At 38.4% G+C, this 25,865-nt stretch overlaps 1 protein-coding gene across 3 annotated transcripts in view; it reads right to left on the bottom strand.

The window, feature by feature from the left end:
• The window catches only part of foxp4 (forkhead box P4), a 147,057-nt gene that overhangs the window by 60,267 nt on the left and 60,925 nt on the right, over positions 1–25,865 (bottom strand). For all 3 annotated transcript variants that reach the window (XM_051912426.1, XM_051912423.1, XM_051912424.1), the window contains 2 exons: positions 21,404–21,493; positions 3,247–3,369 (listed from right to left, as the gene is read on the bottom strand). In XM_051912426.1, coding sequence (XP_051768386.1) covers positions 3,247–3,369; positions 21,404–21,493 — 213 coding nt within the window. The remainder of the gene's footprint in view (positions 1–3,246; positions 3,370–21,403; positions 21,494–25,865) is intronic.

Here is a 25,865-nt window from a genome sequence, read left to right as displayed (position 1 = left end):
AGTGTGTGCATAATAATGCAAATGGATTTTGGTGTTGTTTTAATATAGAACTTGGTCTATTTCAGTTATAATAAATACAGGTGAATGTCTGTTTGTCAGATCAAAAAAAAGTGTGCTCCCCTATGAAAACTAAATGCCTCCCCATTCTATATGCTTTGGCGACGGCCCTGTCCCAGGTTATGTCGCTGCGAGAATGACTGTGCAAAAGACCGAAAACTTTGCTGTCTGACCTCAGAAAACTTCTCTTGGCCCGATCAGAGCGTACACAACTCTTTGGTCTTAAACGACATATCCCACTGTTTTTACCAGGCGAGTTGTTCTACCAAGCAATGCTAAAACAGTTTTCCCTCTACAAAATCCATCTCACACCACTGAGTCCTTTTTTACTACCTGTCGCCATGCTGCTCTCCAGGATATTGAAGGTGAGCTGCCTCGCGTCTGTGATGCCGAGCCACATCCCTTTCGAACAGGGGAAGTCAGCGAGCCGTAAGGTGTGAAGCGAAACTCCATTTACCACACTAGAGGCGTTTGGCTCGCAATATGTCGCCCGTCTCTTGGTTTAAACTCTCCTCCACGCCTCGCTGCCGCCCGCCTGGCCCCGCTGCCTCTCGCCCACTCATTACCCCTTTAATTCATGCCAATATGAAGCTGAATAGTTGCGGGAATAATTAAAGAATAATTAAGGGTTTTTTAATGATTTGATTCAGTGGGCCCTTTTCACGTTAACTGCATGCCTTGAAAGGCATTCACCTTAGATTCCCATTATTGTGACCTTGGTTTTACTTAACAGCACAGAGAGGGGATAAAAAAAGGAAAAATATATCAGCTGGGCTGTAATTAAGGGTTGGAGGGATGTAAAGGTTAACTCACACATGCATAAGTGCACACGCATACATAAACATGCACTTGCTCTCTCTTTCCTGCGCTAGCTCTGTCTTTGTATGTAAAATCATATTTGTAAGGGTATTCACATGCAGAAAAAGCCAAAGCCCACTCGTTCTCCCACACACACTGGGATGAGATCAGGGATGGATTTCTTTATGTGTGTGTTGGCAGGCTCTCTGATTGCTCCATTTGCCGTGTGCGAGAGAGTGAACATTAAAAGCCACTTCTCACGTGGTTCATCGCCACTGCGAACCATTAAACCCACTGGCTTTTACTGGAGATGTAAAACGGCCCATGAACGGTAACTATTTCAATTTCAATATCCTCGTTAAATATAGAACAAAAAAAAGAGAGAAATAAAGTGGGGGGAGGGGGACAAAAGTGCTAAGTTTCTTTCTCAAACAGCTGAATTTTGATTTCTGCGAGTGAGCGACTCTTGATAAATTTGTCTGATCTGCTTGGTGCAATTTATACTTGCCTACAGCAACCTCCTCCTCCTTACTACTACTGTAAATCAGTTCTGCTCTGTCAAGATCATTTATGTAACGGAAAACTCTTTTTTTCGCCTTGTAGTTGTGAAAAATAATCATACGTTCTTAATCAAATAGGTCTAGTTGAGGTGCCTGACCTGATTTCTGCCCGAGAGGTGTGTGTGAAAAGGTCGAGGGTTGCGAGTTTTGGGACGATGTTAAATATTTGAGAGACGTGAGAGAAACGGGGTTGTTTGTTTCTTCATGTCTGCTCAGCGGCCGCACCTCTGGCCTCCAGGCGATATCGCAGTGAGATAGCAGAGGCCATGCAACTAATAAACAAAGAAAGAAAGAAAGAGAGAGAGAGGCGGGAAGAGATATGGAGAAGTCTGGCTCAGCAGCTGGGTGAGAAACATTGTCCTCACTCTAACATAAGCGCTCCCTGACCGCCGGCGAGTCGACGTGTAGCGACACCAGCCAAAGGAGGCGTCATCGACACTAGTCTGCTAGTAAATGCTGCTTATAAACGCCAGATACAAGTAACATCAAAGCCGGGGAAGATATCATTCCGGGCATGCCTGTGAGGATGCAATCAAAGTTACACAAAACGCGATTACATTACACACTCTGACGTCTACATTCAGGGCCTATTAACGGGGATCACACATGAATGTGCATTTACTGTGCCATCCGATGGCACTCTATAAAAGCACTGGCAACAGCTGAATGACGTTCCGTCAAGCTGGCCGGATTTTCCTATAAAACATGTATGGCTTGAGCAGTTAGAGGGCCGGGTGGGAGGGAAGAAGTTTTCTTAGGGAAGAATAGAACAAAGCGTATGTGTTTTTTATGTCTGAGTGCACATATTGCTTGCTTTATATATTCAAGAAGGTTTAGAAGGCTTGTTTTATTATGTACCCATTGGCACCAACTTGATATTTTCCACTTAATGTTAAGTTTTTGTATAGAAGCCAGTTTCTGCCTCAGAAGGAGGAAAAAAAAAGGGTATTTATGACTCTTTTTCTTCATAACTTCAACTTTATTTCTCATAAATGTGAATTTATACATTACCATTCTGTAACCAGTAAGGATGCATTAAATTAATCAAATGACAGTAAAGACTTTAACCTTGTTACAAAAAAATATATATTTCAAATGCTGTTCTTTTAAACTTTTTATTGATCGAAGAATTATGAAAAAAATGCATCAGTTTTCTTAAAAATATATTAAGCAGACCAATTGTTGTCAACACTGACAATAAGAAATGTTTTTGAGCACCAAATCAGCATATTAGAATGATTTCTAAATACAACAGAAAGTTATTTTAATAATATTCCACAATATTATTGTTTTTACTGTATTTTTGATCAAATAATTGCAACTTTACTCTTGTAAATGAAACTCTTTCTCACAACCGTGACTGTATTTTTTCAGTTGCAACTATCTCACAATTGTAACTTTCTCATAGTATTGACTTTTATATCTCACAATATGCCTTTTTTTCTTTTTTTTAACTAAATCTCACAATTGTCTATGGATTTAATTGGCTTTAATAGTTTTCTATACTCAAAAAAACCCTAAATTAATTTGATCAGCCTAAAATAAATAATAAGCCAAATAAAGTCTTATTATGAAACTCCATAAAAAAAATGTAAAAGCTATGATGTCATACACTTTTGTTGGAAAATTATGGCATATGGTGCAACACATGTCACTGCAGCACAGCTTTTAGAGGACATGATATAGCAAATAGCATATAGTAAAATTTTGATTAGCCAATAACCAATAGGCAGTGTACCTTTTGTGTGGTTTCTTTGGGCTTGTCATTTACAAATATTGTTTTAAGCTGTGTGTGCGGTGACTTCTGTGTCGTTGTGTGTGCGTGTGTTACCTGTTGCAGCATAAGGGCTTGTTGCTGTTGGAGTAAAGCTTGGAGCTGAGGCGGAGAGAGGATCTGCTGCATCTGCTGAGGAGTTATCATCTGTGGGGTCATCATTGCCATGGACACTGGCACCTAAAAAGAGCAGACAGTTCAATAAGTGACTGCATACATGGTTGTGCGTGTATGTTTGAGCATCGTACTCTGTAACAGTGGCTGTCAACTGGTGGACCGTGACACTAATATGTATTACAGGTCTGTGCGGCAAGGAAAAACATACTAAATGCAAGTTCTAAAATGCATGTGATAAAACAAACAGGCTTATCAACTGTTAAGATGCTGAAGATGCCCACCTCTACAGTGAGATAAGCACAAATAAGCAGATACCCTCACCTTAACATGATACAAAGCCATTTCTGTTTTTCTAGCTTCATAAAGGAATGTTGTACTTCACTTTAATTAACTCTTTATCCTGTCATGGCAAAGAGAGTACACAAAACATCAGCTCTGTTGACACAATAGAGCTCCACACTGCTTGCATTGTAAAACCCTGGCAGTTTTTCCAAAAGAGAGAGAGAAAGCGTGTTGATCAAATCTTCCCCTGAGTATGTAGTCTTTATCAGCCTGAAAGTACTTCAATAAACATAATATTATGATTTGTTATCTAGAGAATCACATCTTTGGAAAAAATAACAAACAGTCTGATAAGATAGCTATCGGCAGGAAACAACTTGCAACAGTCTGGAATTGAGAGCACAATTTACTAGACAAGAACGAGGCGTAAAGATGGAAAGCGTGATTCTTATCTTATGACAAATATGCAGAAAAGGAGAAATGGAAAGAGAGCCGAGCTCAACAATAAGGATTTTTCTCTGCAAGCCCAGTCGGGCCATTAGTTCAGATTTTTACTTGGTATAGAAATTCATGTATTTTATTTTTAATATGCACATATATGTATATTTTGTACTTGAAGTGTCACATTAACTTTTCTATGGAAACCCATTTCCCGCTTAAGAGTAAAAATTAAATTTAACCGTGAAATTTTTACTCTGAACTCGGAATTCTATCTTTTTTGGAACCTAAACGCTTTAAAACAAAACAAAACAAAACAAAACAAAAAAACAAAAACACAAAAATAAATACAAAACAAATACAAACACAAAACAAAAAAGACAAATAATTTGTTTTTTATTTTTAAAAAAGAGCTCAATGAAACAAAAATTATGAATTCATACAAATACTTATCTTGGAAAATGATGAATACAAAACATCACTGTTATGTTTGATGCGTCCAAGACAATTAATTCCAAAATCTCATCTAGATAACTTTTTAATATGATTTAAGCAATAAGGTACAAGAGGCTGTGCTGTATCATAAGTCAGTCTGTGACTTATTCACGATACAGCACTAGCCTCGAGTACCTTATTGCTTTTATAAAACAGTTACCACACAATACAAATATTAAAGCCAAAAATATGTATCAATGCAACTTTTATGAAGTAAACTTTCACTAAAAACCTTCCTTCCTCCGGAAAAAATAGTCCCTGATCGTAAACAGCAACAGAAGTTACATTTTTATGCCATTAGATGGCGGCAAAGACTGTCTTTATGAGTGTGTCAGCCAGTAGCCAAGACTTTTACATTGAAAAGACTGAATTGTTGTGAACACGGAACAAGACGCAACTGACAAATGCTTTGACTAGCGCTGTCAGTCACGGGAAAACCCCTTAACTGTTAAAAGGACAAGATAATACATCAGATATTTAAACAGATTTTTTATTTTGAACATTGGACCTGACCTGAAGGAAAATGCTAAATCTGAATGCAGGTAATAAACTCGCTCAATCAATCTCTTTCTTACAATACTCTTCTAGTTCTACATAATACAGTAAACTTCAATGAACAATATCAACAGAGAACAAACAGTTTACGTTGCTAAGAGTGGTTGCTAAGGGTGTTGTGTAGTGATACACAGAACCGATGGGTGAAGCGGTCATAGCCCTGTTTTATCGTGAATAAAACACAGCTATTGACCAATCAGAATCAAGGACAGGAACTAACCGTTTTATAAATCAGCAGAATTCATAACAATAATGTTCAAAACATCACACAAACTAAATATTTCAGTTAAGTATGAATTACATAGAAACACATTCACATGATCAATGCAGCGCTGACCCACTACAGCTAGTAGCAATCCGTCAACTGTCCTAAAACTCTCATACTGGTCATGGGCATCCTTACTCTCTCTGCGTGTGTGTGCCTGTGAGAGATGGTTTGGAAAGACCAGAAGGCAGGCAGCCTGTACATGATTACATCCTTTAATGCAGTAGTACCGGCCACTCTGTGAACTTATGGGCAGCTTTTTAACGGGCCAGCAATTTCCACCAGTACAATTTGCGGCTGCTTCCTCGAATGCAGCTAGCGATCTTCCACTGAGACACATACGCACACACACACACACACAGAGTCTCTCCGTGGCGTTCCATTTATTTTCCTATTTACTGCTCAAGGGCCAGAACTGATCATCTCCCTGCAACTGCTCAATAAAAATAAAGCTATTTACAGGCAACGGCTGGCTTGAAGCTGACATACGAACGCAAACTACAATCCAGCATAATACGTACATTTATCTACATTTTCCACTCAAAGGGAATAAAACAGACAGGCAATGGCGTGACGACTTCCCAGTCCACTGCCAGTCTGATCTGATATTTGCATTCATTTGTTTTCATGTAGCGCCTGAGCGCTCATATTTTCAGCAGTTTATCTATTCGGAGCTCGAGGGCTCGTGAGGAGGGGTGGAGGAAGGGGGCGAGATAAGGGGAGGAAAGACGAAGAGAGAGAGCTGTCAGACGCAAATTAAATCTGTAAAGGGCTGATTTGACTTTGTAAACAAGATTGGCGGTAAATACGAACACCGGCTCTTTTCCCCGCCGGAAAGAGGGATGAAAGCTCGCGAGTCTCATGGTTATCTGTGACTGTCCGATATTTTATTGTAAACGTCCCTATCACAATCAAACGAGCCATCCGTATCCTTCACTATGAGGAGGTGGGAACGCTTCCCAGAATCCATGACAGAGACAAAGAGGCAAAATTATGCACTCTTTTACCCTCTATGACTTATGCGCCACAAGACAGACACATTTTATGGGCTGGCGTGCCACTCACCTTGATTAATTATAGGCGTGACGCAGGTGAGGCTATGTTAGACTAGCGCTTACAGCTAAAGCTAGCAAGCACGGACATATTTCTGCTGATGATATCATGCATCTGATGCCATCGCGGGAGTGTGTTCGGTCCTCTGCCAAAAATCGTGCACCCGCCTTTGATGACTTATATCAAGGGTTAAAACATCAAGGGCCCTACAATTACAGCTTTGAAAGTGAGTATTTGCACCCAGAGAGGAAAAGGCGTCTGAAACAAAGCCAGGGCGGCATCCGAGGCGAGAGCCAACAGCAGGCCGGTCAGCCAGCCGGGACGTGCCGTATGTGCGCGCTTGTGTTGTTTGTGCGCACATGGGGTGAGACAGAACGTGAGATAGGGTGAAAGAGGGGGCTCGGTGTGGCGGGCGCTTGGCATCACGCCAATTTGCCACGCACGGCTGCTTGTCACCGGGAAAGAGCGAAATGAAAACCTGTAATTAATTGCTCCTCTGCATCCCATTCTCCCGCGGTGACAACCCATACATTCTATTTTATACACACGTTCATTGACATTTTCAAGTTGCAGGCGTAATAATTACCAGAGTTATAACACCTTCTATTGCGGCGCGACAGTGGGATTGACGAGCCGCCTGAATGCTGAGTTGTTAAGGTTTGACGCCATTAATTGCCCCTATAATCTAATATCACAAAGGCGGGCCATTACACACCATGAGCGGAGCGTGCAATTCGACACTACGGTTTCAGAGCAGTGCAGGAAAACAAAAGCGCGCCATTAGAGACTTGACGGCCGCTAACAAAAGCGCAGCACAATGCGGAATTATATTTTCATTCGGCTTTGTCTCTCGCCATAAATGATTCCCCCGTTCATTTGCCGCTGAATAGACCCAGTAATAGAGGAGCCAGAAACCCCAACCATTTGAAGTCAGGCATTTATTAAATGCATTTAATTTTTTTCTCCCATTTTTTTCTCTCTTTCTCTCTTTAAATTAACATGCAAAGGGAAAGAAAGGCGAGGGAGATATTTTGTTAGATGAGCAGAAGCACAGCGGTGAGCACCTTGCTGTGAATTATCAAGCCTGAACACTCATTTACTGTATTTTAAAAACAGCGACAAAAAGTATTCTGTCCACATATGACGAGAGAGAATAACAAGAGAGACCTGTTGTGATGTGTTGCCAGTAAAGGGCTAGAGATGCCTCAAGTTTGGACCACAGGAAGAGCACTTGGCCTATAGTGGAGCTTCAATAGGCAGCCAGACAGACAAAGCTTTGGAATACACTGTAAAAAGTAATACGTTATTATCTGCTCCATAAAATTTTGGCAACAGATTACAAGCAATATTATTAATTAAATTCATCAAATAGAATTGAGTTAGAATTAATCAAATTAATTCCTTAAATGTCAACCATTTAAAACGAGTCAAATTTAAACAAAAATATCTGAATAACAGACAGACGTCAAAGATGAATTAAGAACTCTTTATTTTTTTATTGCCAACATTGAAGACACCTGATGATAACAAGCAGAATCACTGAAGGAAAGGGAAACACAAGAATTAACAGGTTTAGATGTTGATGTTGATTTTATTGAACATATTTGGTCACCGCTATGGTGATCAGTGTTTCATTTAGTTGGGCTGTTTGACTCTGCTTTTTATGTCAGTTTGTGGTTTTTGTAATGGTGTTCGCTAATTTTACACATTTTAAATGGTTGACTTAAGGAATTAATTTGATTAATTCTAACTCAATTCTTATGTGTTGAATTTAATTAATAATATTGCTTGTAATCTGTTGCCACAATTTTATTGTGTAGATAGAGTGTATTACTTTTTACAGTGTATATAGACACATTATTTAAGAAAAAAGCTATTAAATCATTTAAAATATAAACATATTTATAAAAAACAAAAAAAAAACAAAATAAAATATAAAATAAAAACCTTAAAAAATATATATTAACAAAAATAAATAAATACATGACGACACATTATGAATGATTTCCTCTTTATATTTTAGCTATTCAATAGGCACATATTTCACTTGCACCTAAGAGATCAAGGTTTGGTATGTTAACACATGTAGCTATTCCCTACTGGTCAATGCTGTAACTAAAGTTATATGAGGGCATATTTTCTATTTTGACAGCTGTGAAAAAAAGCAGGCAACATTTAAATCAAAATAATATTTCATTATAATTCAATAGATGCATGACAAATGCCTATTTTTACAGTTCCCAATTATTTATTCATTTATTTATTTATTACAATTTTTAAAAATGAATTTATTTGTCTGTAATTAGTCAAATGGCATTTACGGACCAGGTAACTGCCTCCAAAAAAAAAAAAAAAAAAAATTGCTCATGAGTGCTCATGAGCAAAGATTGCGGCTGAACAACTGCCATTGAGATGAACAGGAAGGCTAACATAAAGCTCACTCTGCAACAAAAGCAAATAATATCAGGTCTTACGCTATAATAACCTGTGTCCACCAATCACTGATCCACCAATCAGTGTCACGCAGGTCAAGGGTCATCTACGGAGGGCGGCTCTTGTGGTCATTTTCAGTGTATTTCACTTATCTCATCCACCTTTAATCAGGTGGGGGGTAAAACACACACACAATCACTTTAGAGGTCAATATGGTAAATGGAGCTCATCTATACAAGGCAAAACCTCTTCTCGCACTCACCCGCAGCTTTGAGTTTGTAAGTGGCACGGCATCTGAATGCATCTGTCTGTGAGAGAGCGCATAATATATGGTGTGTATTTGATGGCCATCCCCTAAAACCATCTCCACAAGCTTCTGAGACTGTCTGCTAATGAGCCAGCTTCAGTGGCACCTCTGGAGCCTCCCACCACCATTAAGATTCACCAGCACTGTCCGCATGCACCACGAAGAGCTACCCACTACTGACAGGGGTCAGCTTCAATACAGAGAGAGAGAGAGAGCAGCAGGGGAGATGGCCGTTCGCAGGGAGCGGAGCAGTAATTAGAGTGGCTATTTGAAGAGCGAGTTTAACTGATTAACAAAGAGAAGAGATGGGAAATGAGGGAGAGAGAGAGAGAGAGAGAGAGAGAAAGAGAGAGAGAGAGAGGAGAGGGAAGCCGAGCCGCAAGAAGAGCGATGCGTCCCAGAGGGTCATAAAGGAAGTAGTAAGGACAGAGAATGCATTCCAATGAGCCTTATTCTGGCTTTTCCTTTTTTTCTGGCCTTGATAAATTACAATCAGTCTTATCAACCCCTCCGCTCATTAAAACACAGACACAAGGACGATGATGTGAATCTCTTGTGAACCTACAGAGAGACCTGCGGCCAGAGCCCGACATTGTGCAGTTTATGTGGGGTCTGAACCGGAACAAGTGAGAGTGTTTTAATACGAAATCCTCCTCAGCACAATATACTGTCAGTCTGCCAAATGACTCACTTTCATTAAACTAAAACCATCCGCACTTAAAAGCATTTTGTAGGCGATTCCCTGCAAAATGTTTCACCTGTGCTCCTAGATTCAATCTGATTCCATTAGTCTGGATATATGGAGCGTCTCAATGCATTCAATGATAAGTTGTGATGTTTCTGCTCTAATGAAGTGGCCACTCAAATAATTTGCCATTTAAAAATATATTTGGGAGTTGTGGTACGTCTTGCAAGTGAATCAATGCTTGTTGCACCTGGTGTTAAATAATTGAATATGTATGATATATTTGGAATGATTTGACTGACAATATTTAATTAGGAAGCATCATAAATATCGCAATGATTTTAATGCACTTTTTATTTGCTCATTGGATGGATGGATGGATGGAGGGAGGGAGGGATGGATGCTACACCCTTCATCACCTCCTTTGTATTTATCTCTATTAGCATTTTTAGAATTTAAAAAAAAAAAAAAAATGAAACCAGGCAGTGAGTACAAAGTATAGAGGAGATCTTCATTTTGGGAAAGGTCAACCTCCCAGTAATGAGCCGTACAGTAAATTATGGTATTTAAATAAATGGATGATGATGAATGCATCTCCATTCTCTGGAGGATTCTTTGCCATTCCATATTACAGGGTAATTATCACATGTAGTGCGGTGGTGCATACACACACACACACACACACACACACACACACAGGAGCAGGAGAAAAAGTGGGCGAAAGAGCCTCAAGTGAAAGCATATAAAAACATGTTACTAAACTTTGGACAGACGTGGCAAATCAGCTCCATAAAGCCATAATTGGGACTGGCTGAGTTCTTGAAAGGCTTTTTATAGCTAGAGAGGAATAATATACTCGTCCATATAAAAAAGGGGGAAAATCTGATAAACGGCACTTAAAGTTGAAGAATTTAGAGAAGAGCACAAAGGTCTAGCACTTTAAAGACTGCGAGGGAACTCAGCTCAGACTCTGGAGTATGAATTACGACAGAGCGACACTCATGTGGAAAGGTGGCCAAAGAATCACTCCGACTATGTAAAGAGAGCAGAGTTCTGGTCATCCAAATCTAAAATCCTGGTTAATACACATACACACACAGGAAGAATTTAGTTCTTCTAGAAAGCTGAGATGGGGTGTCATATAACAGCTAAGAAACACAATTGTCCCTCTGTGATGAGCAAGAAAACAAGAGAGTGAACTAACTGGTAAAGCCTTAGTGAAGCACACAATATTTAAAGGGATTCTTAATGTGATTTTACAAAAAAGAGGAGAAGTGTTTTCAAAGATTAATTTTAGGTGAGTGTTAAGGCCCGGTTCACACCAATAACGATAACTATAAAGATAACAATAAAGATATAGTTCTAAAAATTGTTACAAATATAAAAGAATAGCACTGTCCACACCACAGCTATAACAATAACGATATAGAGAAATGATATCGTTGGGATCACTTTCAGAATGATTTTTTTTTCCAGCCGTTGAATGATAAAACACTGACAGCCAATCAGAATCCATTCTAATTTAAGGGCTCATGCATTTAAAATGGCAGACGACACTGCGGAGAAGTTAACCGCCGAGGTCCAGAAAAAGCCACTACTTTTTGACAAGTTAAATCCCCTTTTCAAGGATACTTTAAAGAAAATGGATATATGGAAAACATCGGTCATACCCTCGAAAAATCGGTCATACCCTCGGAAAATCAGTCATACCCTCGGAATAAACGGTAAGAAGTATTAACGATGAGATCATTGTGCCAGGCTAGCAAACAGCGTAACATAAAAATTACCTCAGGTATCCAGCACTAGTTTCGACAACATTGTCTTGGCTTCCTTTGAAGCTTCCTTTTTTATTCCACTTTATTGACATCGTCAGCTAAATTCACTGTTAGATTAGATCGATTACACTAGCTATTCACTCGAAACATAGCATGCTGAGGACATCTGCTGGTGAAAGCCGTGTAAATTCAACAAGAACAGCAAAAACGTTGTACACACTTTGAAACCGCAGTGCGCGAGCTTAGAATAAACAGACCGTTATCGTTCGTTGGTGTGGACGCAAATATAGTTATCGTTATAGTTATCGTTGTTGGTGTAAACAGGCCTTACGATGACAGAAAAAGTAATCCAAAAGTAAAAAATAAATAAATAAGCACAATTAAATATCCAATATCGACAGAATCCATCATGCATCCCAATTTTAATATATCTACATTCTCAAAAAACATAAGCCATATACTTAAACAAAGCTTGTAAAATTGAGTGGCGATCACATAATAGGTGGCACTATAAAACATGACAAATATAAACATTTAACATGTTAGCATGTGTAATGGAGAAAGATGGAGGCATACAAAGTTATAATGAATATATAAACACCACAGTCAGTCAATCTCAACGATCCATCTTCAAGCTCACCGGCATTCCGCGGGGACCCTGGAGTGGGAGGGATAATTGAAAAAATGACAAGGAGACGACTAGAGGAGACATCACACGCGGGCATCCATGCACACGTGGGACAACATTCTAGCGCTGTTTACCCCCGTCAAAAAGAATTACTCACCTCACCGATGGAAGACTGGTAGACTGCCTAACCGCAACCCACAGCTCACACTCTCTAATTCTCTCTCTCCTCCTGCACTAGAGTACCTGCAGTCTGCACTGATGGCCATTATGATCAGTTTATTCACGGGTGCGCTCGTGAGTCTACTGCCCGCGGGCTCAAGCCGGTAAACAAGCCGTCACATCTCATTTACACATCAGCGCCATTAATCGCCTCCCAAACCAACATCAAGCGCCGGGCCATGAGGCGAGAGGGAGATGCCGGGGAGGGAGGATGGAGGTTAAGGCTGGGGTTATGAAGGCTTGGAGGGGTCAGAGACAGGGGGGAAACAGGGAGAGAAGGGATGGAGGAAGGGGGTATCCAAACAAAAACAGGAGGGAAGGGGGAGATCAGATGTGAGGAGGGAATTACTAAGACTGTACCACAAGAAAAGGGCTCAAGGAATGGCTTAGCATCTGAGATGCAAGGATCTCTGTAGGAACACTGTAAGGAGCGATCACCAATGTGTCCTTAAGGAAGACACTTGTCCTTACAATTTATTTGAGTTAGTTAGTTGTACTGTATTGTTCAGCCTTGGCTACAAATTGACCCTTCGCCAGAAGTTTAATTGACAGGCGATCTAACTAAAATAATTTATATATATATATATATATATATATATATATATATATATATTATATATATATATATATATTTATATTATAAATATATGTAAACACATATATATATATATATATATATATATATATATATATATGTTTACATATATTTATAATATAAAATATGAATGTATATATAAATAAATATATATATATATATATATATATATATATATATATATACACACACATCATAAGCACTATATATATATATATATATATATATATATATATGTGTGTGTGTGACAAAAATGTGTTTATGAATTGTATACATACTTTTTTAAACATTTTTATATACATTATATATACTTATAATCTTTTGTTTATATTTATTTTTTTAATATTTATATATTCTTTTTGTTTACATATTTATTTATATATTGTGACAGAAATACAGGCTTATTTATATAGTAACACTTTACAATAAGGTCTCATTTGTTAACCTTAATGTATTAACTAATATGAACTAACAACGAGCAAAACATTTGCTACATTAGGCCTATTTATTAATCATTTAGTTAATAAAAACAATTGTTCATTGTTTGTTCATGTTAGATCACAGTGCATTAATGAATGTTAAAAAATACATTTTATTTTAATAACGTATTAGTAAATGTTGAAATTAACATTAACTAAGATTAATAAATGCTGTAGAAGTATTGTTCATTCTTAGTTCATGTTAACAAAAAGTAGTTAGCTAATGAAACCTTATTGTAAATTGTTAGTATTTATACATACATTTACATTGCATGTGTATGAAATAACCACTTCAGAATCCTCAGAATCACCCTGTCCGGGTTTACTTTGCAGTAATGACAAAATATACATTATCCCTTACGAACGCAGCAAACTGCTAAGCAGTGCTTGACAATATGGCTGTTGTAAATCCTACCAACACATACAAACTGTTGCCTCTGTCTCCTAACTAACACTTATGATCATTTATCTCCACCATATCATCATATGACTATCACATATACTTTGCAAGAATGCTAAACTGCTACATGCCAACTCTCTCAGCCACTTTTAACCCATCCCCCATCATACTAAAGCAGAATCTGTTTATCAACACATGAACAGGAGAACAAAATGCCTCCACTGTTCCACTAGAATAATTCCCTTCTCTTAATCCTGACAGGAGGGGGCAAGGGGTCACATTTCTCAGGTGGAAGCGATAAGGGAAGCTAGGTGGGGTTAGCATAAGGGGGGACGGATGGGAGAGCTTTTAAACAGTCACACCGCCACCTTCAAAAAGCCTGGAAGATATTAGCCTGCATGTGGAGAGTGAAGGGTCACTATTGAGCGGGACGTGACGCTAAAGAGGCCTGTCATTTTAATAACAGGCCCGCTGAAAGGCTGCAGGCGCTGTTACCAGGTGGCTCTGTGATGATGTCTTCCAGGCTGTAGGGCCCTGATGCACACAGCCACCTTTTCACAAGCTAATTTGTCCCAAAATGATCTAAAACCCCCAATGCCACCCATCTCCCGAAGTTACCCCATTACCTCCCACAGGTATTTATCATATCGCACTTCTTATACAGTACATGGTGGTGGTGCAGGCGGATTTGTTTGCGATGGTTTGTCGTGTGTGTGTGTGTGTGCGGTGTGTAATAAAAGCCAGCCACCGGGGGCTGCAGGGCTGAGCGATTCTAGAGAAGCAGAGAATTCTGGGCTGTCACTTGCTTATTTTCACCCAGTTCAAAGCTCGCGTCTGGGGACCGCTTTCTCTGACAGCGTTCGGACAGCATTCGGACAAATGAAAATCCGCCGTTGCGCGAGTGCCCCGAGTCGGGCAAGTTCAAGTGGAAAATCCCCCCACCACTCCGTCTTCCATATCCCTCTTCCATTAGTCCCTCGCTTTCTGCGGACGTCCCTCACACACACACACATATGTGGCTCTATCTAACGCCTCACTGCCCCAGAATAAAAATGACAACAAATTTCCAGTGGAACACAACAGAAGAGATGACTGGGGTGCGGAAATATAAAAGCCCATTATCGACCGCGTTCATTACACTTTTCACTCATGTTTCAGATCAAAAAATGGACTTTTACACTCCACTGCTCAAACCCAAACTCTGAAACGGCCAGCACGGCCCTGGGTGTTTCTCTTCTTGCTCTCTCTTTCTCGCCGTCTTCAATCTGTCAGGCCTCTTGCATTCTGGGTCACCCTCTCTAACCCTCTCTCTTTTCAAAACAACCTCTTTGAAAAGGAAAAAAAAAAGTGCCAACTAAGCATTTCCACTTAATGGACAAAACAGAGTTTTCAAAAATAAAAGTTCACAAAAAAAGGCTCCGTCCAGTATGGATGGTCTTTTTGTCCCCCATTGATCCGAGGTGTCTATATACGTGTCACTTTCCAAAAAACGGCAAAGAATTCTTATCAAAACCTGCTGTAAAGTGGCTATTTGCATGATAAGCGCTGCATTGTGTTTTACCGCGATAAAGAACAAACATGAGAGGTAAATTTTCATTAGGGTCAAAGGACTTTCAAAGTTCATTCTGTAAAACTGATCCCAAAGTGCTTGACCACACTGAGGTGGAGGTTCCAGCTGGCGTCAGCCATCTCGCCATCGGATCATCTCAATGTGGTACTCCCTTCACCCAGTGCTACCGTGGCAACGCAGCCTCTCTATCAACGCTCAAGAGAAGGAAACTAATTAGCATGTCTCTAATGAGTCTTTTCATTTTTTTTTTTTAATTAAACGAGGTCCTCAATAATACATGAAAAGAGGGCACTTTTTCTTTTCAATTACCAACAAAGATGGGACTGAAGCCACGTGTGTGTATGTAAAATGGGTCTATATAACTATGATAATAAATTCTATGCCCTTTACATCACCTTATACACAAAGATAAAAATAGTCTTATGGTGTGACGGAGCTATTAAAACTTGCAGACTTTATTATGCTGCTAATTATAAAACATCAAATAAACTGAATGAAAAAGTAAACAGTTAAATAACTATACAAACAAAATAAATTCCATAAACATTTTTTCAATTTAATTATATATAATATATAATAATTCTATTCTATTATATATTTAATGCATCATATACATATGTATATATATATTTAATGCATCATATACATATTTATTTATATATATATATATATACATATATATTTATTTATATATATATATATATATATATATATATGATGCATTAAATTGATAAAACGTTACGGTAAAGACATCTATAATGTCACAAATGATTTCTATTTCAAATAAATGCTATTCATCAAAGAATTCTTAAAGAAAATATATCACAAGTATTAAGCAAAACAACCGTTTTTAACATTGATAATAAGAAATGTTTCTTGAGCAGCAAATCAGCATATTAGAATGATTTCTGAAGGATCATGTGACACTGAAAACTGGAATAATTCCAAATTCAGCTTTGCCATCACAAGAATAAATTACACTTACAATGTTTGTAAATAGAAGAAAAACATTTAAAATTTTAATAATATTTCACATCATATATTATATACATTATACTGTATTTTTAACCAAATAAATGCAGCCTTGGTGAACATAAAAGACTTCTTTCAAAAACATTAAAACTTTAAATAAAACTTTTGATTGGTGTATAGTGTATAAACAAAATTTTTAAACAAATTTAATAGGGCTGGGTATTGACAATTTTCACGATTTGATTCAATTTCTATTCACATGCGATTCGATTCGATTACAATTTCGATTCGATTTCGATTATTTTGGATGTAGTATATCAGTTACAGTACATGGCAAATTTCTAGAGGAAAAAAAATCTCTCAACTAATGCTGTAAACTACACATAGGAGTCAGTTGGTACTACATTACTATAATATTGAAGGTTAAAATTAACTTATTTATGAATTTCATAGTAAGATGGACGTCATTTGAAATGAGACTTTGCTACATATCAAAAGTAACAAAGCACAAAGATTATTGCGATTTATTGGATGGGAGGCGCACTACATGTTCTGTTCATTCATCAACTGAAAAAACAGACTACACTAATCGATTCTTGCGATTTAAGAATCGATATCGGTTCGTTAAAAAAAAATGAGAATCGATTAAAATCAAGAAATCAATATTGTTTACCCAGCCCTAAAATTAAAACTAACACATCTAACGAAGTGGACTGGAATCCTTGCCTTGGCAAGTTTAAATGACTCTCATTGACTCCCTTGAACAGACTTGAACCAGCACAAAAAAATATATAAATATATAATAAATATTCTCAGAATAAATATTCTCAGAAAGGCAATCTGAGAATCCTCAGCCCTCAATGTCCCAAAAAGAGAAATAATATTAACCGAGAATGAGAGACGGCCATATTAAGCATTTAAGGGAAGAACCTGTTGGTCACGGCCAAGGTTCTGGTAGATTCCGACAAAAACCTCAGTAGTTTAACTTCTGGTTTCTTTGGCAGTGATGAAGAGGGAAAAATCTAATTTTCAGCTACCAAAAGATTTTATTGTTTGTCACACTGCATTCAAATCTTCAAAAGCAGCTTAACCTGACCAGCAGCCATTTTCTGTCGGGCTAAGTCCATTGACTAGATTAAATGACTTTCCTGCCCTACTCTCCTTGCCATTTGACAACAGATTCAAATACCCTGAACCTGAGGTCTTTTAGAAATTAAAAAAAAAAAAAAAAAATCATTTGAAATAAGACCATGAGAGTAAAAAGAAAGGTGAAATAACAGCAAGAGCCTCTTGACGGCTAGGTGTCGAGCAGCTGAAGGCCTTTTCGTAATGACATAATTGGTATGATGCATCACTACAAAAAAAAAAAATCTAATCCTCCAGCATGACTTGTAAATCTACATACCTGATATTTTTCTTGTTTTAGAATCAATAGTAATGGAAACCCTCATAATAAACAAGGGGTGGTTTGCAGTCCCTAAAACCCTATAGAAAAACTAAGAACAGGGAAGGGTTGATGTCCCGGGGCAGTAGAGGAGAAAGTGACACTATAAAGCATAATATCAGGGTTCACCTTTATCAGTATGCCGGGTAGCCTTGTGCTGAGGTGGGATAGACTTCACCCTAGAAGCCCAAACAAAGAGCCTCACCTGAGAGTCATGGGTCGACAGAGGTCAGTGAATCTAACCATAGAGTTCATCAGAAAACATCAAATGTGTATGTGCACACATCTTTATAGCATCCAACCTGAGAATATAGTATGCTATAACCTCTATAAGTCCCTTTGAGAGAAAACGTGATTAGCTCTTGTGAAAAACTTGCTAAAAGATGCTCGGGAGTTCTGGGCGGCTGCTTTTTGCTGAGACAAAAGAGCCCACCATCAAGTCTAGGAAATTCTGATCCCTAGATATGCCCTTTTTGGTGAAAATCTGGTATTGTTTTCCCCTTTACATCCAAAAAGTGAAATAAAAGCAACATCACAAATCTCCTAAACAAGCTGCATCATTTTAGATGCCATTCATGTCTGTAACACTAATGATAAAGGACAAGGTAAACACTAAAGTTTAATACTTAAAGGGAAAGTTACTCCAGAAAAATGAGCAATGTTGGTTCAAACCTGTATGACTTACTTTCTTCTGTGGAACACAAAAGAAGATATTTAAAGAAAGTCTGTCATTGTATTAACAAAACAAAACAAAAGCAAAGCAAAGCAAAAACAGTAGTTGTGTGAACAATCACTTTAAAGTGAACTGACCTTTAAGCATAATCAACAATAAAAGTGATGCTCACCTTAGCAAACACCACAATTTAATCAACAAAAGAGCCAAATCTGTTCAATAAGCCACATAAATTATCAAAAGGTGCATAAACAAAACAGCAACTTGTGAAAAAAAGGTGTTCTGATAAAATGTTCCTTTCATTTTCCTCTTCTTGACTTTTCTTTAGCTCAACAAGCACGGCGAAGCAAACTTCAGCCCAGGGTTCAATCTAATTAGTGTGGTTTGTTAATTAAATGAGTGCGCCACTAACGAGGTAACCTGCTGTTCCTTGATAATGTTAATTACCCTGAAGGGAAAACCTCTCAACACGGTCATTTAAACTGTCAGCTAGCATTCCTCCTGGATTATTGATGATTTGTAAAACTGTGGCCGGCTCTCACACTCCCCTTCGCTCGCTCGTTCACTTGCACTCTCTACTTTTCACCTAATATGCTCGTATTGACTATATCCGCCCCTCGCTTCCTGCTTGTGATTAGGGGTGGCCTTGTTCATCTTCTCTCCTCCATCTCCATCAGATTCAGGCTAAATAAAAAGCGCACCCTAATCCGTACCTATATGCCAGTCTGTGTTAGTCTCACAACTGTGTTAACACGCTTCTTCCTGTGTTTTCATGACTGTGATATCAAAGCTTTACTCTGGTGTACACACGCAAGTGCGTCTTGTCACATTTGACAGGTGGGCTAAAGCAGGCAGTTATCACCACTGCCCCAATTCAACATGGCAGGCATGAAGACTGTATTTCTTACCAACAGTAGGAAACACTTAGACAAAACAATACCAACACACATGCAAAATGCACAGTGTATTGCTAAACAAGAACCGATGTTTACTCTGTAGAGATAACCTGACCTAAATGGGGAATGAAGAAATAATGAAAATAATAAAAAAATAAAATAATAATAAACAATGACTATAAATAATAACTTAAATACTATATATATATATATATAAAAATTAAATATGAAAAAAAAAAACTATTACCATTTATATGCTGAAGTTACAGAACCCTGCACGACATGCGGACAAAAAAAAAAAAATGTATTGTGGCCACGAATTAAGAATTCATTCTCTCGTTTTAGTAAATTGTGGCCACATTGTACTAATTCTTTCCCTCGTTTTGATTAAACGAATTATATTGTGCACAAAATTTAGTAAAAAGAGGGAATTAGTAAAACATGCTGATGTATTATTAAGTCATGGGCACGATATACATATTTTTGGTATTGTCTTTGGTAAAGCGAAAAACAAATTATATCTGGACAGAAAGCCTAATGGGTAAAGTCCTGTTCATACCAAGTCTGCACAACACCAAATGGCACAAAAAAGTATAACAACAACCACCACCACCACAACATTTTAACATTTTGTCATTCTCAGAAGAAAAGTTGACACCTAAGGGAATTATTGGGCATCCAGGAAAATAAATCAATCAATCAACCAAACTTCTACATAAAAATAAAAATGAAAAAAATTGTAATAAAATTTTGGACTCGGTACTGATAGATCTGAGCTCTCCACACTACTCTATTCCCAAGATATTATGTCTGTACGCGTGTGTGTGTGTGTGTGTGTGACCAGGTGCTACTGGAACGTGCACTCAAGCTAGACATGAAGTTTGGTTATAAAGTAGTGCCATTGTTCAGCTCTTCACTACAAAGAACCACATTCACAACTCTGCTCTTATAATAATATAGAACAGACAGGGGGGATGGGAGACGATCAGAAACAGATAGTCAAGAACTTTAACAGACATATCTGAGAAAGTACGACAATGAAAAATAGGGCTGGGTGATATAGCTGGAAAAAATCTGTTCCTGATATTTGATGATAATCAAATTATTTTTTAAATCAGTTAAATTTCACTACATTAAAAATTAGTGGTGTAACGATACCCTCATGTCACGATTCAATACATATCACGATACTGAACTCACGATACAATATTATTGCGATACTCCAAGGCATATGGTAAAAGGTTAACAAAATATGTACTGTTGATTAAAATGCAAAATTTGCATTATTATACATTAAACTACTATATTTATATAATGTACTGACACTAAAACTCTGTAAACTTGAATTTTTTCCTCACACAGTAATTTTCATTTTGGGTGAACTATACACAATACATATATATCGATACAATATTGTTGCATTTTTTTTATTGCGATATATTGTGACAAGATATATTGTTACACCCCTATTAAAAATATATATGTTTTTCATTTATATGCGCCAATGCAAACTAAATCACTGAATCAGAGTTCAGACCGTTCTAAATGATTCAATAAAATGAATCAAGCTTACCGACTTTTTAAAATGTTATATCATAAACGTTTTTTAAACATTTCTTAAGGAAGGATTGTGGAGCTAGTCTATTAATGCTGCCTTAGGAAACTAAATGGCCAAATGAAAAGTGCATTAAATTCATCATAATTTTCATGAGGCTGCTGGACTTGATAACAAGCAAAATCATCATAAATACATTGAATATTTCATATACCACCCATCCTTAATGGTAAAGTAAAACAATAATGAAGGGAAAGGACAAAAATGTGATTTAACGCTTACATCTGATTATAATAAGTCTATGCTTGTATATTCTTATGGGTTTGTGTATGTGTGTGGTACACTGCACAGGGCTCTGTTTGATCTCCTTGCTCGTACCTGCACAGGGCTCTGTTTGACCTCGTTGCTGCTGGGGGAGTTGAGTCCTGTGGCCTGCTGGAGGATGAACTGGCGTGCTGCCTGGAGGGCCTGTGGACACGAGAAACAGACAACACAGCGGTGAGCACCACACATACACACACCTTTGCACTCTGCTTACATTTCCTCAAAATCACACGAGGGATACACTTAGCACTGCATGGTGGGCCCCACCTGTTTGCCAACCTGAGTGTGTGGGGCCCCTCCCTTACAGGGCCAGAAAGGGACCTTGCTTTCTCTTCAGACTGCGAGAGGGAAAATGCAACTCTGTAACTCTACCGCACCCTTTTTTTCCTTTCTCTCACACTCCCTTAGATCATCTGTCCATTGCGCTGCCACTCCGAGGCCCGTCCCACATCATGTGGCAACGGTTCGCTACCCTACGTACAGATGACGGCAGTATTCGTTTAGATTTTTCAAACTGTACCCGCACAGGATCTTTGGCCCAATGGCAAAATGCGGCTCTCAAAACAAAAACACTAGGCAACAGTAAATCAGTGGGCAAACAGCTTTTTGAAGAGCGCCATCAGGATGCACATTTGCTTCCTGGCCCTGAAGAGAGAGAGGAAGGTTACATAGTAAATATTGATTTATGAAAGGGGGGGTGTGGGTGAAAAGCCCTCTTTAAAAAAAAAGAAAAAGAAAAAAGAACTGACACCAAACATAAATCCCCAGTCATACTTAGATATGCTAACCGAAAAAGCTGTAAATTCCACAAGTTTTAGACATTTTAAGCCAGCTTTAATTGTTCACCTAGCTGTAAACTCACTTTGAAGGCAAATCTATATGATTTAACAAGGATAACTCATCCAAAAATGACAATTTCCATTATTTATTCACTCTCATGTCAGGATATAGAACCATAAAAATAGCATAAATGTGGTCCATGCAGCTCAAAAGATAACTTAAATTATATTTTTTAAGTCATACAACACCTTTGTGTGATGAACAAACAAAAAAGTTAGTACTTCTTGGCTAGTAGCAAGAAGTAATGGCTATTGAAAATTAAGCTTTGCCATCACAGGATTAAATTACATTTTAAAATATATTAAAATTTTGTAAATACATTGTAAAAATCTTACCGACCCCAAACATTTAAAGGTAACGTATTGTAACGTATTGTAATTTGGTGAGAATCAATGGCAATTGGAGTCAAAAATATGCACAAATGAGATCTGAGAGCTTCAAAAAAAAAATTAATAATACAATGCATAGGTCATACAGATGACTTTTTAGTGCTTTTTTGGAGCTTGACAACATCTGGTCACTTTCTGCTATTGTTTTAGGGGAAAAATCAGCATAAATATTCAAAAGTAAGTTTCACATAAGACACTAAGGCACATGAGTTAAGTAAATGATGACAGAATATTCCTTTTTGGGTGAACTATCCCTATAAAACATGGTCATTTAGCACTGATCTGATATCAGTAATAGACTGTTAGTGCTAATAGCCATTATATCAATTGCAGAAGTACTTACTGGCTAAATGTGTGGGAGGGTGTATTTCAAAGCCCAGTCCAGGACCCTCTAAATAAATGGTGCCAATCCATTTAAGAGAGATACACCTCTGTCTTTTTTATTGTAGAGGGGGTTGTGGGGGTTTTAGAGAGAGAGAGGGGGCCAAAAAAGGCGAGAGGCCCCCTATACAATCGGCACATGAGAGAGAGAGAGAGAGAGAGAGAGAACATGCAGTGGTCGGTGTGATGAAAACCATCTGCATCAAGAGCACTTGCTACTTTTGCTGAGGTCGCAATTGAGCGGCGTGCGCACACACATACGTTCGCGAATGCATGCACATGCTGTGCAGGAACCCCAACCCCCCAACCCCCCAACCCCCTCCATCTGCGCACATGACCTCAGCGGAGGGCTGGATAAGCTAAAGTGACCGGCAGCACCTCCCAGCTACGACTAGCTCTGAGACTACACACTCTACTGATGGCATGTGGTGTGAATTACTTCTTACAGACGTGCACACACACACAACCAGAGACAACTTAGACCAGATGGTTGTCTGGCAACAATGATCAACAATTGGCCAAAACTGCCACACTGATTACCACTTTATTAAACTCTTCTTTGATTTTCATAAACGCCATGCTTATTTGGATTAAATGGTAGCAGTTTAGTGCACACATTTAATCCAAAGTAATTTACAGTGCACTAATTTTATGTACAGCCCCTTCAGGAACAACCAGAGGTTAAGTGCCTTGCTCAGGGGTGCAATGGTGATAGATTGTGATATCAGTAATTTTGCAGTGACTGGGTCACCCCTAAATAGGACCACCCCTAAATTTGTGTTACCAGTCTAGAGCTGTAACTGTTAGGCTAAATCCATCTTACAGCCATCTCATACGCTCTTTCATGGACCATTTCTTTATATAACAGGAATAGTTTACCCAAAAAGGAACATTTCATTATCATTTATCATTTTTATTTAAAAAAAAAAAAAAAAAAAATTCTCTCTTGAAAGACAAAACTAGAGGCTAAGCAGAATGTCCATGCAGCTCTTTTCCATACAATGAAAAACAACAACAACAATAAAAAAAACCCTAAAAAAAAAAACCCATAAAAGTATTATAAAAGTGGACCATTTGACTTTACATTCATCTGTGCAACACAAAATGAGATAACAGAACGTCCAAGTAGACCTTTTCCGTAAAAAGAAAACAAGCTCTAAAAAAAGACCAAAGAGCATCATAAAAATTATTTATAAATTATAAAAAAAGCGTAAAAGCGATATAAAAGCTGTCCATACAATAGTAATGGTATCAAACAGCTTTAGAAGGCTTAACATATAGTACACAAAGTGTATGCACTGCTTTTTTTTTGCCATTGTAAATGACTTTTAGGAACTTTTATGATTTTTGTTGTTGTTGTTGTAATTTTTGCCATTATAAATCTCCATTAGAAACTTTTTTTTTTTTTCTTGTTTTTGTTTTTTATGGAAGAGAGCTGCTCGGACATTTAACCTCTAATTTTGTGCTGCACTGAAAAATGAAAATAATATGAGTGTGGAAAGACATTTTCTAAGCAATAGTAAGTCATGTGTGTAAAATGTGAGAAACAGACAGGGATTTAAAATATTAGAAGCAGATGTAGTACACAAGTTGCATGGACCATTTTATGATTTTTTTTTTTTTTTTATATAATTTTTTTCCCCTATTTTTTTGGTGTTTGTTTTCGTTGTGTGGAAACGAGCTGCTCAGATATTCTGCCTAACATCTCATTTTGTCCTGCACTGAAAAAAGAAGTAATGTTTGAAAAAGAGTTTGGGATGTCATGGGGGAAAATAAATGACAAAAAAAGAGGAAATTTTGGGGTGAACCTCTACTTTAAGGAGAAAGGCACATTACCTAGAGAAGAACAAGTGGTCAGCACGGCTGGTCTTAATCACGATGCTCTAAGATCAGCAGTGGGAGCGGAGGCCAGTGGCACTAAACTGGCCCAGAATGAGAGTGACTGGGGTGGCGAGTTTCTCTGAGCAACAGGGGAGAGGCTCCGTTCTGTGGCTGGAGAATCTATTGAGTCTGACTTGCCAATTTTATTGCTTTCACGAACAGTGGAGGTTAAAAAAAGATTTGGAGTACAAACAAGGGGGAAAAAATGCTTTCTAACTTCCATCCATACATCTAAGCAGGGAGTGAAAAACGCATCCAGATTTCAAAAGGGAACATGAGTTGCTTCTTTCTTCTCGCTCACCTACTTTCATCTTATCACTCTCTCTCCCCCATCCACCCCAAAGCCTTGTGGCATTCGCTGGTGAGCACTGCACCTTTAAAGAAAATATGAGGGAGGCCGCGGCTCGTCGGGTCCAACAACAGTTCCATTGTGCTGTTGAGTTAGACAGGTTTTATTGCAGTGCAGGGCGGGCGGTCGGACGAGCCAGAGCGAGAGCGAGTGAGAGAGGGGAAGGGGAGGGTGAAGAGGTCAGAGCCCAGCTTGGCGGCCTTAGCAGCACAGTGTGTGAGTTCTTCTGACTTGTCATCGCCCCCCCCGTAAATCAACACTCCTGACATTGCCTTTAATAACAGAGCATTTTTTAATTCAGCAGGGTCGTTTGGGGGGGTAGGGGGTGGAGGGTGTAGGGTGGTCGGAGAGGTGGGTGTAGGGAGATTTAGCAGGGGGCTCCCTCTTCTTCCCTTTTTTCCCCCCGTCTTTCTTTTCCTTTTTTCTCTTGGCTCTCGCCCTCCCCTCTTTAACGGGCTTCAAAAAAATGGCTGACAACTGGGTTTCTTTTCTTTTTGCAGGAGAGAGGGAAAGAGGGGGGCCTTCGGGTGAGGGTCCATTATGGGAAAATAACAGGGAAGAATTCGTTTTGGCATACGCGCGTAGTGCGACTCGCTCTCGTTCTAGCAAAGTTGTGACAGTCGCGTCCGTGCGCACAGACGTGACAGCGTCCAATAATAATACGGCAGATGAAATT

Source organism: Ctenopharyngodon idella, chromosome 11, assembly GCF_019924925.1.
Source record: "Ctenopharyngodon idella isolate HZGC_01 chromosome 11, HZGC01, whole genome shotgun sequence".
Taxonomy (NCBI): domain Eukaryota; kingdom Metazoa; phylum Chordata; class Actinopteri; order Cypriniformes; family Xenocyprididae; genus Ctenopharyngodon; species Ctenopharyngodon idella.
The sequence above is the reverse complement of the archived record's forward strand: the minus strand, read 5'-3'. Positions and strand labels throughout refer to the sequence as shown.